Raw genomic sequence first — 16,758 nt, forward strand, 5'->3', positions numbered from 1 at the left:
CGGTTGGGCTTTCATTCGGTTGATTCGATGCGCTGGAGAGCGCGCGACAGACGGCTCACTGCTGAGTTGTACGAGTAAACCGCTGTTACTAATCTGAGTTGACTTGGGTGATGACGCCAATGACCAACGAGGGAAGCTTGAGTGTGAAACCGAAAGTGATAGGGTTAGGAAATTGTATGTCTTTGTAGAGACTATATGTTTCGAATGAAAGTTGGCAAAAATAGGTGCAGGTTTGAGTTGTCGGAACTCCCTATCCGAAAGAATCAAAATAAATCGTAAATTGATCATCCTCGCCAACTTCGCAGCAAATTGATGCCGGACATGGCAGTAACAACAAATACTGATTACATCACAACAACGAGCGTTCTAACATGCACCATATAATAAGTAGCCTATACTTAGCTATTGTCCGATCGGATGACGATGGATATTGCCTGGCAACTCGACATAACCGGTAACACTGTGATAAATGTATCGTAGACACGGTGTCCTGGCGGTGGTTTACCTAACCAAGCGGGAAAGGACACTTCGCAGCCACAGGTTAAAACGGCTAAGCTTTTCGCTTCGGCAACGGCTATCCGTTGCCCTTGGCGATGATCACATACTAATGGCTGGCTGCTAGCTGCTCTAAGGAAATTTTAGATGGTTGAATAGGGAGACAAAACAAAACAGACAAATGAGTACCGATGCACATAGGGCAAAGACAGAGCCAGCCCGATTGTAAACGTCGCCGCATCCATCCGCTTTGGATTTCGTTGAATGTTGTTTCGTAGAATGTTGTCTTAGAAGACGATAATAAGTAGAGTATACGACGACGACTCTTTGTCATTATTCGCTGGAAAAATTGCGACTTTCTAACAAAACGTTGCTGTTTTTTTTTTCAGGAAACAATAATTAGACAGTAAAACTACAAGGGTGGCTCCTCTATAGTAGTGAGCATCAGCGTCATCGGTGGCGGCAGTAGCAGCAGTGGCCTGCTAAAGCCTCAAACCGAAGGAGTGAAAGAGCAAACGAGTAGAGGAAGAACGAACGCAGATTCTTGTCTTCTTTTGGTAACCACAGTAATAACAATAATAATACGTGAGAATGTATTATTCGTTTGCCTCTCCTTTTGCCGCGCTGGGAAATGCTGGGGCAACCCGGTCACCGGCACGGCCTACCGAAGGCGCATCTACATTCCCGCTCGATTTATCGTCGAAGACTCCTCCTCTAGCAGTGCCTCCGCTGGGCGCACTGTCCTGCCCAATGACAGCAGCTCGGGACCTGCTGGACCACCAACGCGCTTTAGCTGCATCGATGCTCGGCTCTGCGTTTCCCGAATGGGCGCCTGGTCTCGCTGGCTCCGCTACCGAGCTAAAGGCTTCAACTTTTGACAGCAGCAGTTGCAGCAGCAAGACAGCTCCTTTGGGACTAAACCAGCAGCCGGTAACGGCTGTAGCGGCCGGTGCAGCAGCAGCTGGTAGCATCAGCAGCACCAACATCAACAGTAGCAGCAGCATTACTACTACCACTAGCTGTAGCAGTGGCGGCAGTGACGGTAGCGCTACAAGCAGTGCTTTCCTCGAGCAGCAGAAGCAGCTGGCAGCGCTCATGTTCTCCTGCCACGCGCTCGTCGACCCTGTCGCCGTATTTCGAGCAAGGAGCCTACAGGCAGCTCTTGCAGGGGCTGCTGGAGTACCGGGAGTAACGGCTGCAACAGCCGCTGCGGCGGCGGCGGCGGCAGCGGCCGCTGCGGCGGCAGCAGTGCCCCCGTCGACACAGACTGGTGCTCTTACCAACACTAGCAACCCGTTCGTACCATCCGTCTACCCACTGGGGGATTTGTGGTCTACGAGGAACTTTGAGCCGGCGCTACCCCGCAACGATGAGGTGTGCACTTACGACTTCGCTTTTGTTTTAAGCTCCTCTTAGTCGCATTTTCAACTTCCGTGCTACTATTGATTACGGCGGTAGCAGCGACAGTGCAGGTGACGATGATTATTATTGTTGTTGCGTATGATCCATTAGGAGATCAGTCGAGTCAAACAAAGTTGTTGTCTCTGAAGGTAACGCATTCATATATCATTCTTTCTTCTTGCTGTACAATAGCTCTTTCGTCGTAGAAGTGAGTCTCATGGAGATAATAACCATTTTTACAGAAGAAACGAATATGATTTGTTATGTCGTAAGGAAGGGCAAGCAAACGAACACACATCTGCTATTCGATCAAATAACAAGTACGACCTTTGTTATCGATATTTCTGTTATTATTACTATTACTGACATTGCTGATGTTGTATTGCGCAGGGGTCGACCATCAAACCGCACGTATCACAATCGTCACCTCAGAAGCCGGTGCCTCAGGTACAGGCACAACTGGCAGCGGCTGCACCAAAAGCCCCTGCTAAAACTGAAAAAACCTTTCAGCCGTGGAAGGACGACGTTGGCTGCCCCACGCCAACCAAGCCAAGCAAGCCCAAGAAAACGCCGTTCAACATCGAAGCTCTCAGCAAGCCCGACGATTCAACGACGGTACGTACATTTCCTCACCTTACTACCACCGCCATCGCCGTCGCCACTTCTGCGGCTGCTACTGGTTCGCTGGTAGCGCATACTTGAGCTCTCCTACTCGCCATCGCTACTACTACCAGCCCCTCCACCGTCGCAGCAGCAGCAGCAGACTGCGCGTGAGGGGCAAAGACAGCTGTAGAAAGCGATCCCTTCTTTCTACTCGACGGCAGAAGGGCCGCTAGTGGCTGGCAGAAAGCAGCAGCAGCACCACTCCGACGATGGCCCCCAGCTTGGTCGTCTCGCAGGTCGACGGTGGCGGCTCTCCGGCTGCTGTTCGCAATCAGCGTTGCTCACCCGTTGCTCCCCCGCTCGTTCCTCGCCCTCTCGCACTTCGCTCGCCCCGAGCGAGCGACTGGTCCATCGGCCTGCTTCTCCTTTCCTTGGTTGCTCGCTTTCGCGCCGCCTTGAGTCGCAGCAAAGCAACCAGGCTGACGAGCAGACAGCGAGCCAGCTAGGCAGACTGCCATCGGCCTGCCGTGCCATCGCCCTGCGTTGCGTGCGGAATAACGGTAACAGCAGTAGCGGCCGCAATGGTCCTGGTAGAAGTAGTAGAAGTGATGGTCCAGCCCTATGTTGTTCCTCGTTCCTTTCCCTCTGAGTACCGCTTGCGCGTCTCGCAGCGCCTCCACTTGGAATGCCAGTGTCGATGCCGCAGGAGCGGCGACGGCCGCAACCGCCGCCGCTGACAGTCGCACTACTGGTGGCGGTGGTCGTGGTGGTAACGGCGGCGGCGGCGGACGAGGCTGCGGCGGCAACGGCCGCGGTTGTTCGTGCCGGCGGGGGGTGGTAGTGCGGGTTGCCTCTGCAGCTGCAAACGGAGAAGCGATGCGGGGACGACAGGCTAACGGGACGAAGCGCGGGGAGGGGGGATAGAGTAGTGGTTGGCTATTCGCTGCCTGCAGGCCGCGGCTGTCAGGGCGCCGGGTGAGCAAGCAGGCGGCGGTAGAAACGGCACAACGATGCAATGGAGAATGGCGACTGTGAACAGGCAGATGGGGAGTTGTGCTGCTTCTTTGCCGTCAGTTTCTGGTCTCGATGCTACTACGTTGTGCAGTGCACGATGGCGATGGCGTGGCCGTGTAAGCTGGGTGAAAGGGCCGAGTATGGAGGGGGATAGCAGCAGTGTAAGGGGGTGAGCAGGAGTAAAAGGAGAACGACAACGACGATGGGGAAACGGGAACTCCACGCGGGTGGGCTCCCACAGCAGCAGTGGCAGCACACCGCAGGAACAGGCAAAGTGGGCTGCTGCGGGCTACTCCGCCAACCTCAAGTGTCTCGGCGGTTTGTCGATTTACCCCAGTGCAAGCCACCCAACCGAGCTCCCGACCCGCCTTCAACTACCCCCTCCACCGTTGCTTCTCTCAGTTCCTTTCCTCTTAGGGATGAGGGCGTTTACGCGGCGGCTGCTTCTACTGCTACTGCCACTGCAGAAAGGACTTGCTCTGCTCTGTGTAGTGTGGATCGGGAAGGGGTAGGAAGGGGAGGGGAGGGGAAGGGAGGGGAGGGTGTAACGCCGGCGCGCCTGTTCGTTTCCTTTTCGGAGAGCCAAAGCAGGCGATGGCAAAGCAAGCTCAGAGCAGAGCGAAGCGCGGAGAAAAAGAAGAAGAAGAAGAAGAGAAGATGTAGGGCAGGGGAATAAGGGCCGCCGAGAGCTAGCGGCCTCGGTGGCGGTAACGGGAGTGGCGTGGCGATAGTAGTGAGTGCTGCGAACAAACGAACCGACGGCGGCACCGCTGCCAACCGCCGTTGCCTTGCGACGCTTTGGCCTGCTTTCTGTATGGCGTTAGTAGCGGTTGTGGCAGTGGTAAAACGGGCGGCAAAGGCAGTGCTATAGTATGGTGCGATACAGGCTGCCTTCGACTACTGGTGTTGGTGCCTTGTCTGCTGCTCCTGGTCGCCACACAGCTGACTCATCATGCCTTTTTTTATGAAGTCGCCGAATGGAGGTGGCGGCGATAGTGGTCTGACGATCGGTCGCGCGCGGCTCGCCATGATATATTTGGGACAGCGCGATGGCCGGAGGATTTCCCCATTGAGCTGCTCTCACTCTGCGGTGAGATGACGCCGACGGGCCTCCAAGGGTGACGGAACGGGACTACGATGGCCCCTTTCTCCGTTCTCCAATACCCTTGACCCCCGCCATCGCCACCCCCCAAACGAGCTAAATTACCATGGCTCAGAATGCGCGAGAAGAATGAGGCGGCGATTGAGGCAAGTCTCGCTTGCATGAAATACTACTGTCCTAGGCACTAGAAGAGAGAAGGATTGTTAATGGCATATCCAGATAGAACGGCAATAAGAGAGCGAGAAAAACAAAGAGGCGTCCTGTCTCGTACCTGTGCAAATCCTTAAAGAATAAGCAGAGTAAAGAGCGGTCAGCGAAGACCGTAGGCGGACGAATTAAAAACCCAGAAAATGCGCACCGATGGCTGCCTGTAAAAGACCAACGAGTCCAATACAAAAACGAAATCATCCGCTTCTTATAATTTCATTTTCACCTATGAGAGACTATCTTAAGTATTTTTATAGACTGCATTAAGCTGCGGGAAGTAGGACGGTTCTAGAGACGGCTGAAAAATCTAAAAAGAGGTTGAGGCATATGCGATGCATGCCGACAAGTCGAACATTGGCTGTAAAGGCATGTGTCAACAATTTGGCCGTTTGTCACTGGTTCCACATTAAAGAACTGGTGCCAGGCTATTAGACAGGTTTCAGGCGTTACTCAAGGGGTGCCTTCGGTTTTTTCTTCCTTTCAGGCAGTCACAGGCGCCGGTGAGTGCAGCGCAACTAAGGATGAGGAGGCTAAAGGTACGTACTGAACTTACGTTCGCTTCACAATAGCTAAATCACTTCTACGCTATGGCGCTAGAACTATTAGACAACTGAACAGAGCCGCATCTTTAAAGTGACGACCGCGCACTGGAATAATTTAGGAGGAAGGGGGGAGGAGGAGGAGGAGGGGAGGAGGAGGAGGAGAAGGAGAAGGAGTGGTGCACCAAAGGTGCTGATCGAGTCGGTCGTAGGCATTGCACGATGACTGGCTCAATAGCAGCAACGTTTCTAGCCGTTAAATGTTTCATCAACCTTGCTATACAATTGCTGTCTTTTCGACCATCGCCGCTGTCGAAATACACACACGCAGCCACCCACACACTTAAGTTCGCTGCTGCGCCCGGAAAGCAGCGGCAGAAGTAACGGACCATGATGACGAGGTGGACATGTGTTAGGGCTAGCGGCGAGTCCGGAGAGAGTGGGCGAACATCATCGGAGAGCATTCGCGTTGCCCACATCATGAATTAGGACGCTACATTTGCACTACTCACAGATGGTATAGTTTTTTGGAGTGCAACGCAATCATTTTGTCCATCTCAAGTTCAACAATTTTTGTCGCGAGCGTATTCTAATACACCCACTTTCATATGGAACACACACACACACACATTCACATCCTTCATACACAAACACAGATACAGGAATACCAATAATCATTTATTACTTAATGTAAATGTACAGATAAGCGCTTCTTATATGAACAAGACTAAATTTAGTTGATCACGGGACACCCTAATCAGCGGCACTCAGATCCTTCCCTTTCATTATGACTACTACTTATAGACAGATGCCAGATCGGATCGGCGTGTACGATTCGCGGTCCCACTAGTGATGCTTGCGGATCGACAACAAAACTCTCGCTAACTGGGTAACTGACATATACACTATATATATATATATATATGGCGGGTTAATCTTGGTGGTAGGTTCAACAGAGAGATAGCGTCGCGCCGAAATCAGAGTGAACTTTGAGGGGAAGGGGGAGGGGGGTAAGGTGAATAAGGGGGAAACGATGTGACTGGCCATATGACTGACTGACCGATCGTTGACGCGTCTCGGGGTGGATACGGCAGCCGCGCTGGGTCATTGAGAAAGGAAGGGCGGATAGAGGGCGACCGGCGGGAACTTGTCCCCATGAGTGCACTTAACGCCCTGCTGGTCGCGCATCTGTCAACAGACAATACTCTACACGACTGCGCATCAGCAGGAACACCAGTAGCGTACAAAGTACTCTCCCTGGGCCAAAATTCTCCTCTAGTGACTGAGTAGAAGTAAGTCAGGCGGAGCGCCCATCCCTCCATTGCTTCTATCAGCGCCGGTACACGGACATGACGCGGAGACTCTATAGCCTAACCCACAACGTGTGCTTCTGGTCGCCATGGTCCTTAGATTAGGCCGGGTAGCAACTGCCGATACCGATGTCGCAGCATAAACAGCATTATATGAACCTACTGTAGAACATAGGTAGGCACGTTCGGCGTAAAAGTAAAGAAACAGGCGCGCCTAGCAGCCAGACTAAAAGCTTACGGAATGGGCAGAAGCGGTATAGCAGGCGGCTGTACCGGCGAACAGGGCAGTAGTGAAGTCAATCGATCGTCTTTTTCTTGAGCGGACCGACTGACCGACACAGAAAGGGGCAAGAAAATCAAGACTGATGGGGTGCCGGATGATACAGGGTAAAAGAGAACAAGGACTTAGTCCTTAGGTCCAAGCGGCATGCCATATAGGTTCGATTAAGACCACAGGGAGGCTCCCAGAAAGCTTTTGGGCATGCTTCAAAAATGATAGCGTATGGTGGACTTTCTAGCTTTACTCGCATACTGTTTCCCAGCATCACCAGGCAGGACCCGACGGACTGTCCGACTATTGGGTGGCTGTGCGTGTGTGCAACCGTGCGCTGCGTATGTGTGCGTGTGTGAAAAGAAACTGGTTCGGGTTGTTCCTGTGTCTCCACTAGGACTGCTCCGCGGGCTTGTCATTGATCCCTCCCACTGCGCACAGTACCCGCACCCCGTTGCCCTGGTTGGCTCCTGACACTCCGCTGGCTGGCCTGGTCTCATCCCACCACCAGCATCATCATCCTTTCTTTGCCTTGCTTCGCCCTTCATCCCTCGTCCTCGTCTTTCCGACACCAGCAGCAGCCTCCGGCCCGTCTGCAGAGCGTGGAAACCCTGCTCAAGCCTGAGCCGTCCGTTTTGGCGAGCCAGAGAAGCAGCCAGCGGGACCGAGCGAATAGAAGAGAGAAATACAGACGCGGAGAAAGATGGGAGAAAGCGAGAGAAAGGGCGCAGAGACACAGGCGGCGAACCAAGCAGCAGCGCCGAGCGAGGTAACAGGCGGACGGCGGGGGCGGCGGCGGCGGCGGTGAGATAGGCGAATAATTTGACGGAACCGCCCACCCCTGTCCCAACGGCGGCCTCCTACCCTCTGCCGAGCGATCGAGAGACCGAGCAAGCGACCGATGACGACGATCCCCCACCTTGTCGTCCCATTTTTCGCAGAAGCCAGCTCGTCTGCCTGTCTGCTCGGCGAGCGCTTGTCGACTGCGAGCTTCCTCGTCCTCCTAACTTGCCCGTTTGCCATTGTGACGCTGCGCTCGTTCTCTCTGGAGACTAGCAGCCCCAAGCCACACGCGTGGTTGTAACAGCAACTTCTTGCTGGAGTATCGAATAAGGGCTACGAGAAACTGAGTCCCTGCTCCGGTGTCATAAAGCAGCAGTAATGGTGAGGCCGGCGGCGGCAGCAGGCAACCACCACGGAGCAACAGCAAAGCAAACGCTATACGCGCAAAGCGGGCGGGCGGGTGTCTTTCTGTCTGTGATGCGGGTGGACGGGCGGCGTTCGGACGAGCGAGAGGAGGTTACTTGCTTACTTGTCTGCTGTTGCTGTTGCTGGGGGAATGGCGGCAGTAGCAGCAGTTTCAGCAGTAGAATCGGCGCAATCGAGGTGGGTGGCTGAGAGAGGTTCCGCGCCCGTAGCAGCAAAGCACCGCTGCTGTCGCCGTCACCACCACTACCAGCATGCGTCCTTATTGGGCAGGGGGTGTCGATGGGTGGTGTCGGGGAAGAGAGCCAGAGCTGTGCAAGAGGATCTCAACAGAACAGACAGCGGGAGAAACCCAGCGCCGTGTGCAGCGAGGAAGCCGAATAGCGACGAGCGAGCAACCAAGCTAGGTGCTTGGCTGTAGCCAATGAGTGTGCACAAAGTGATATCGGCGGCAACGGTGGCGGTAGTAGTAGCTGCGGCGGCTGCAACGGAGCTGGGGTGGCTAGTATGTGAGCGAGCGAGCAAACGACAGGCGAACGAGGCAGCGAGCAGCAAAACAGACGAGTCGAGCAGCGAGCGGGCAGGCCGACGGGCATGCGACTGAGCTACCGGGGGGGAGAGGGAACGTCGGGGGCAGCAAGGAGAGTCAAGTCGCGATGCAAAGACGAACCGAGCTAGCGAAGTCTCTGCTTTCCTGCTGCTGCTGTTTCAGCCATCACTGTTGCCTTGCCGATTGGAGGGGTGATGCGATGGGGCACTGTGAAGGCAGCGAGACAGACAGGCAAGTAGGCCGGCTGGCGAGTGGGATGGAGAAGCCGCGACAAAGCGGCATTGGGGTTAGATGGTGAAGGGGATGGAGGGAGTAATGGGATAGGGGACACAAGCCAAAAGGGACTAAGGATGGCTGAGGCAGCAGAGGGAAAAGCAACGATTGGGGTCTTGCAAAGCGGCAGCTCAAGTCAGGGCAGTCGCTCGACGGAAGCGAAGACGAAAGCTGAGACACGAGACAGGATTGACAGAACGCCCGCCGTGGAACCATCGAGCGGGCAGCCACCGAAGCATCTAACAGGGGAAGAGCACCGGTACTCCGCACTCAGAGCGAACGGGAATCAGGGAGGGCTTAGCGATGTGCATCGATATCAGAACACTGCGAGACCGAGAAACATCGTTGGTTGTCGTCGGCTAGCAGCTGACACGTTATTATTATGAAATCTTTATTACAACAACAATAAACCTCCCTTCTGCATAGTAGCATTGCCATAAATATCACCACGTAGCAAAAACCACCCTCACCACCACCGCCACGACTATTGGCAAAATACGAGGGGGTCCACCATGACCAGTGCGTGAGCCTTCAATGGACTTTGTTTACGTTCTTTTTTCTATACCAATCATCATCTTTTTCGAACCTGTGCTAATTATCTTCAGTTCAACGATATAAACGTTTATCTTGGCAAGGGTCGATTTACACCAGACCCAGTACATATACATATGGCAATTCAGAATTTTTACGCAAAAACTAAATACAGCACGCAACTTGTATCGACCTGCATGAAGACGTGTAGTTGGGTTGCAACTAATATCGTTGACAGACACCGAAATTGTACTATCAGCCTATAAGATATACGTGATCCGGGATTGTCACTAAAAAAGGTGTAACTCTGCGATGACTTTAGCTTTATGGCCGTACGTGTCCTGTTAGGGTGAATAATAATAGCTGACAAAAAAGAATAAAGTAGATCCGCTTTTACCAGTGGTTTCTTAATAGTTCCTATCTTGGTGCAATTTCAGATTTCAAGTTTAGTTTGCATCCGAAAAAACGAAGACTAGCTTCACCTGACATTCCCGAGGAAGCATGCCAGACTATCAACAGTATCGCCTCCAGTATCCCAGGAATTGCCAACATAAAGCCTAAAAAGCGAGCCGTGCAGGTGTTACAGAAGTGGGATGAGCCAGCCGCAACCTCCTCGGTTGCGAACTCAAGCCTACCACTGCAGCAGAGTTCACCTTCGCAGCTAGCACCGATCACAGCAGCGGGACCCGTGACCGTAGTTCCCGAACAACTGGAGGAGTCCCTGCTTCACCGTGCTGCTCGCACCGGCAACCTGGTGAGTCCTGCAGACAAGCTCCGTAGTAGGAGTAGAAGGCCCTCTGCTTGGGGAGCATTGCCCAATGCTGTTGGCCTGGTGGAAAGGGGGAACGGGTTGAGCTGAGAAGTGGAAGGCAGTTGGGGACTGAGAGGGGACGGGGGCTAAGACCTCCGTTCTTCGTTTCGGGGTCTTGCTTCGAGTTAGGAAAGCGGCCGAGTCCTCCTTGAGGCAAGGCTCCATCCACTATGGGATCTGTCGCGGGATCTAAAGCCCTTCCCCCCTCTTTCCTCCTCTCGCTAGCTGCGTCCGTCTCCACCCACACGCTACTACTATTACTACCACTACAACTACTACTACCCCCTCACTTCCCTCGGTGCTCCCTAGGTCCTACTACCACCACTGCAGCACGACACAGCCTAAGCCAGCCGCCTGTTTCGAGTCGCCACTACTGCTGCCGTCAACACACAGATCCTACACTCCCCAAACGCCTACACACCCATACACATGACCCCCGTTTAGACCCACCCGTTAGCCAGAGTAGTACAACCGAACGACCAAGCTGGTTTCGGCCGAAGGTCGCAGGCCGCACACAGGAGCCACTACCACCATCGCCGCCTACTGCTAGTGGTTGGACGGAAGCAACCGACTCAAGCTGGCCCAAGTACAGGATGGCTGCTTGCCTGTCTAGCAGTCGGTGGCTGGCCGGTCCCTGGCTGGCTGGCTGCTGAGGGAACTCCAGTGACTCTAGGGGCCAGTCGAGCGGCAACCTCCAGTCAACCAGCTAGCTAGCTCGCTAGACGAGCTTCTCTCCATCCCGAACAGCTTCATCCTGTTTAGCGAGTCAGTGTGTTTGCTGGCTTGCTTAACCGCCCGCCTGTCTGCCCTGCTTTCAGCCGCCATCCTACTGCTAGTCCGCCTGCCAGGAAGCTTAACTCGGCCTGGTCTGTTCCAGTCAGTGACGTGGTACGCTTTCGCGAGTCCGACCGGCTGTCATTCAGGGGTTCTGGCATTGCTGGTTACCTACACTGCCATACGATCACTGCCACAAGTAACTGTGAGCAGCGGGTTAGTGTTGAAGGTTTGCCATCTTATGGCAACGTCACGATGATACTGTGGGTGATGGCAATGACTGCAGCAGTTGTTGTTGTTGTTGTTGTAGAAGCCTCTGTTAAAGTAATGCTGTCAGTTCACCATGGGGGCGCTCTAGCAACTAGAGCTACTGGCACGCCGACTCCGCCGCTCCGTAGCTGACAGGACATCTTCTTTCCCATAACGTTCCAATCGGCCACCGTTGTTGCTTCACTCATTCACACTCGCGGTGAACTACATCTATGCGTTCTCTGTGGCTTTGGCCATAAAGCGTTTGTGAGGCCGCGCTCTTTTTCGCAAGGATCGGGACGGTGCATTTACCAGTAGCACTATCGTCATCTAGAGCGAATCCTGGTCGCAAATACAGACGACAGCCTGATCGCCGGCTGAGCAGACAGGCAAAACAAGTATAACAGCAGCTAGCATCGGCAAAAAAAATTGTTCCTTCCAAGAACTGATACCTCTTTGGCGCTATTATCTTGCTTTCATTGTAGTAGGTCTCGGCTTTTCTTTGAGGGAGCATTTTCTCTACGGTCTAGCCGTCTATCTGCATGTCCACGTATTAGATGTCTGAACATTAATTGCTTGCTATAAAACATAACAACCTTTAGCTCGTATTTAGTGGTTTCTAAGTGGCCTAGCAAGGTTGACGGTGACGATGACTCAATTTATTAAGTATTCTCTGGGCTAGGCTAGACATCCAATTAAATGTCATAAGTATTTTTTCTCGAAGAGCATCCATACAAACGAGCAGAAGAGCTAGCTGGCATGCGCCCATATTACTAGTAGGTACCATCACGGGAACAAAACGTCGAATCTAAATTTTATGCAGCATCTCACAAGTTGCATTGGCTACCAACTTGATGTCTTAAGTATGGAAAAAAAGACAACAAGTATGGGAAAAAAAACTTGACGATAGGTAATCGTTCTATAAATCGCTAAGCTCTTCGTTAGCACATGAAGAAATCAATGACTCGATGTCAGCTTTAACATCTACCCATTTCTAGCTGTTTTTTCGACAAAGTATAGACCACTCAAAGGTGTTGCACTTAGAATATTGCAGTTGGGTCGTGGTCGACAATTTTTACTAAGAACGATAGAGCTTAAGCAGCTTCGTTAACAGTAATAGCAATATGACCGACTTTAGGTCACTTACGGCTGAGCATATAACTGGCCAAAATTAGTCGCAAGTCGACGACGAGATATCATATGATTTTATGCGCAAACGTGTTATCGATGCCTACAAATGATCGTGAAACAACGATAGCAACTGTGATAGTGGTGGAGAAGAAGAATAGTGGAAAAAAATAAAAAGTTTAACAAAACAACGACTTTTTACAAGTGAAGATATAGAAATTTAGATTGCACAAACGAAGCATTTTATCAGGGACAAACTGTAGGCAATAAACAGCAATAGCATTTAGCGGTCAGTCGATCTATGCTCTTCTCTCTCCTTTATAGTATAGTAGACACGCAACCCATCGGCCGAAACGCGCCGGGGATCGTTTCAGCACGAAAAGACGGAATTGTCACTATGGGTTAAAAGAGAACAGAATGTATGCTCTACAGAACTATTCATAGGGCATAGACAGCTGCATCATACGATATAATGTTGTTTCCGGCTAGCTGATTTGCGAATTGCTTCTAGCGGTTCTCGATCCCTCTTTGATCAAACGTATGCAATCGGCCCGATCATAGCTGGTTAGATGTAGGTGTTACAACAGCTGTAGCAGCTGTTCAAGTTGTTCTGCTAGCTTTCATCAGGATCTCCAGCTACCTGCGAGTGCCATCCGCCTGTATGTTTGTGTGTGTTCAGCGGCGGTAGCCTACTACCCGATAGCACGCGTCTTTTTTTCCCTTTTCTTACCACTTTACTTATCGGCTACTCCAGTGGCATCAATTGTTCCTTCGCTGCGTTGTTGTTGTTGTTGTTGTTTTCTTCGTCGTCCCCGTTCCTGCCGTAGCTGCTTGTCTGCTCCTTTTTTCGCTAGCTGGCTGGCTGCTCTGCTTGCCTGTCCCCTCCATTCCCCGTTTGCTCTCCTTTTAACCAATGGGTACGGCCACCCGAGCCGCTGCGTGTTCTTTGCTCTGTTCTTCTCGGCTCGGTCGGTTCTCTTCTGCTCTTGCATGTTATCTCTCTACCTCTCCCTGGCGCGCGCACTTTCCGCGCGCTTCTCCTTCCAACATCCCAGCGGAAGCTTCAGCAGCACCGGCAGCCGTTACAGCACCAAAATTCCACTTGGCTAGGCGGAAGGTGGAGCCGGTAGCTGCTTGTGCGATGTGGCTGGATAGCTGGGGGTGTGTGGCGGTGGTCTCGGACTTCGCCTGTCGTTTTGCACCGCGCAGTAGCGAGTTGCTGCTGCTGTCGGCAGTAGCTGCCAGAGTCGACGGTCGTTCTCAAGCAAGCTACCTCGTTCGTTCGCATGTCCGCCTGCCAACCATGCTGCCGGTATAGGATGAGCAGGCAGAATGGTTTGGGGTAGAGAAAAGGAATATGTACGGGGGTAATTGCGATAATGGGGGCAACGGTAGCAGCTCGATGGGGCCAATGCAAAATGCGGTCACAGTAGCTCAAATGAGCGCTTGCAGGGGTTTAGAGGGCTCGTGCTTGCTGTTATGGGCCTTCGTTTGACGATTTCTGCTATATGCGAAGTGAGGATAGAAACCAGCGTGGGATGCGAAGAGTTGTTCAGCAAAGTGCCTTTATTCTAGGTTTGCATGGTCGCTAAACACGTTGAGCGACCGACCTACTTCAGCCTTTTCTACTGACCACCAGCCGCCAGTGGTCAGCGAAACTGAGTTGGCATGCAGTTAGGCAGGCGAGCGGATAGGCGCAAACTGCAGCTTACCCTGCAGGAGACGTAAACACCAACCAACCAAGCAGCCAACCTATCGAAGAAGCTGAAGGGTAGTGCATGGGGACCAAGGACTAGGGCGTTGTCTCGTAGGACCTAACCGGGGCTCCCTCCCTTCTCCAACAACAACAACGATAACAGAGTCCTCCTCAGATCCCGGTCCAATGCTCAGACCCATAGACAGGCTTGGCACACCCAAACTCCAGATGTTGGACTCGGCCGAAGGTGGTCGCCAGGATTCCTTTTATGGCGGCGACAAAGCCACCCTTGCCGTCGGCTAGCATCGATCGACATCCACGTTTCGACATTCATACACACACACACGCACAACAAAGAAGTTGCGACTTCCGACGAGTCTTGGCAATGTAGTCAAGCAAGCGGACTGATGCGTCAACCGTTGTGGCAACGTCAAAGTAACTTTATGCTATACTGGCTTGTGCTACCCCCAAACATGTAGAATAGTAAAAAGTCAGAGCGTCTAAAAAATTTTTCCCTCTAGCTAGAGAAATGTATAGTGATCAGTCTACCAATGCGCCGTTGCCAATGACAGCATCTCACTTCTGTTTTGTATCCCAAAGAGCATGGGTTACTGTTATGATTATTATTAATTACCCTGCATATTTATAGTAATGTGAAGCTATTAAAGCGAATACAACTTTTTTTTTAACTGAAGTTTGCTATATCTAAGTAAATGAAAAGACAAGCTAGAGCGAATATGATACAACCGTCTTTATAGCTGATTTGCAACTGTTCCCCATCCTGAGAAACTCTCTAAATAATGAGGAAGGTACGAGTCCGATAAACCAGGGAGTAATGGTTTGAGTCCACAATCGAGTGTTGCGTAACTGCTTGCAGCGATATCGTACGCTAAAGACTGCACCACTGTCAAAGATCCTGAAGAAATTGATGCAAATGGTGGCATAAGAGGTGGAAGTGCAATTATTAAATAGAGTTTAGCTCGTCTTCAGACTTCCGTCATGCACCTTGATAACTAGTAGTAAATCATAGAAGAGAGAAAAAGTACGAGTAGGTCTCTTGGCGGTCCACACAACAGACCCCTCGCACGCAAGCGGCGGTGGCGGCAGTCGGTCGGCACAACCAGAGTTACCTTTCTGCAATAGCTGTTTCTGTAGCTGTAGATATCTAGGCGTTTATCAGCGTTACCCTTGGGTCGATGTGGCCTTGCCAAAGAAACCAACTTATTTCTCTGCTAAGCCCAGGTTAGCCTTGTCCCCAATTCATAGCCTCCATACAACTAAGCTGGCGGTGCTGCTGCTAGCATTGTGCTGGTTGCACTTCAAGGGACGGGTGTTTAAGGGAGGCACGGTATCGGAACGGCGGCCTGGATGAGCAGACCGATGGCAGTCGTGCCTTCTTCTTCTGATTACCGTCCATCCCCCGTTGGCTTGCATGCTTCCCTCTCAGCGGTATCCACGTGTGTAGGCGCGGGGCTCGGCAGGACGACGATGGCCTATCTGGTGGCTATCTCAAAGCAGCTCAGCTCAACTCAGGCTAACAACTCACACTTTCCCCCACGATTCTCCGCAGCGCCCCTTCTTCTCTCCTCCCCTCAAAATGCGAACGCACACTCCTACAAGCGCCAAAGTGTCGGCCTAAGCACAGTAAATCTGTGAGCTTCACTAGTGGTGGAGATAGTGAGATAGCAGTAGCGCGTACGCACTCACTAGCTATCTCGTCGTCGTCGTCGTCGTCGTCGTCGTCGTCGTCGTCGTCGTCGTCGTCGTCGTCGTCGTCGTCGTCGTCGCCGTCGCCGTCGCCGTCGTCGTCGTCGTCGTCGTCGTCGTCGTCGTCGTCGTCGTCGTCGTCGTCGTCGTCGTCGTCGCCGCAGCGTTTGCTCGCTGCCGGATGGTAAATCAATACAGCGCTGCTGCAGCATCGAAGAAAGCCAAGCTGATCAGCACAAGGGAAGAGTAGAATGGAATCGAATGAAACGCCGATCGAGAATGGGAGACTAGCGGTCGGTCATACAAACGGCGTGGGTGCGATGGATGACGCCGACCTGCCAGCTATCTCCGCGATCACTACCACCACCATCATTCACAAATCGCGGATCACGGAATGCGCAACCGAGACCATCTAATCCTGGGTTGGGCGAGTTGTACTGCTCCCAGGTAGAGTAGCTGTAGTAGTTGTTACTTGCCTTAGCATAAGAACTCTAGCCTTCTACCTTGGTGGTCCATATGGCTGAACAACCTTAGCAGACAGACTTCGCGTTACAATGGGAATGGGTACGCATATATAAAAATGGAATGCCTGTTCAAACGACAGATGCCGATTAAAATGACGACTTTCTTCGAGTTAGAGGTGCAGCATCCCAGAATGTTACAACTTGGCCAAAATATATGTTGTTTTTGGGAATTCGCCCACCGAATAAATATCGATATGCTCCATTGTTAACTAGCGTTTCTTAGCTGACATAGCGGTCGACTGCATATTCAAGAGTCGTTGAACTACGCTAAGCTAAAACTGAAATGCGTATGTGTCTAGAGGCTGTGTGAGCTCGCTTCATCTCGCCCTTTATCAGCTGCATAGTGGGGTCACTCGTTGCTAATAAA

General features: G+C 52.2%; 1 protein-coding gene across 6 annotated transcripts in view; it reads left to right on the plus strand.

Annotated features, from left to right (window-relative positions):
* LOC111251831 (uncharacterized) overlaps positions 1-16,758 on the plus strand; it is a 40,537-nt gene that overhangs the window by 13,988 nt on the left and 9,791 nt on the right. For all 6 annotated transcript variants that reach the window (XR_015328417.1, XR_015328418.1, XR_015328419.1 and 3 more), the window contains 4 exons: positions 885-1,869; positions 2,287-2,511; positions 5,307-5,358; positions 9,940-10,256. Coding sequence is in view for 3 of the 6 variants with exons in the window: in XM_022808866.2 (XP_022664601.1) it covers positions 1,087-1,869; positions 2,287-2,511; positions 5,307-5,358; positions 9,940-10,256 (1,377 nt within the window). In the remaining 3 variants the exon portion in view is untranslated. The remainder of the gene's footprint in view (positions 1-884; positions 1,870-2,286; positions 2,512-5,306; positions 5,359-9,939; positions 10,257-16,758) is intronic.

The sequence above is a fragment of the Varroa destructor genome, unplaced genomic scaffold, assembly GCF_002443255.2.
Source record: "Varroa destructor unplaced genomic scaffold, Vdes_3.0 BEIS01000005.1, whole genome shotgun sequence".
Lineage (NCBI taxonomy): Eukaryota > Metazoa > Arthropoda > Arachnida > Mesostigmata > Varroidae > Varroa > Varroa destructor.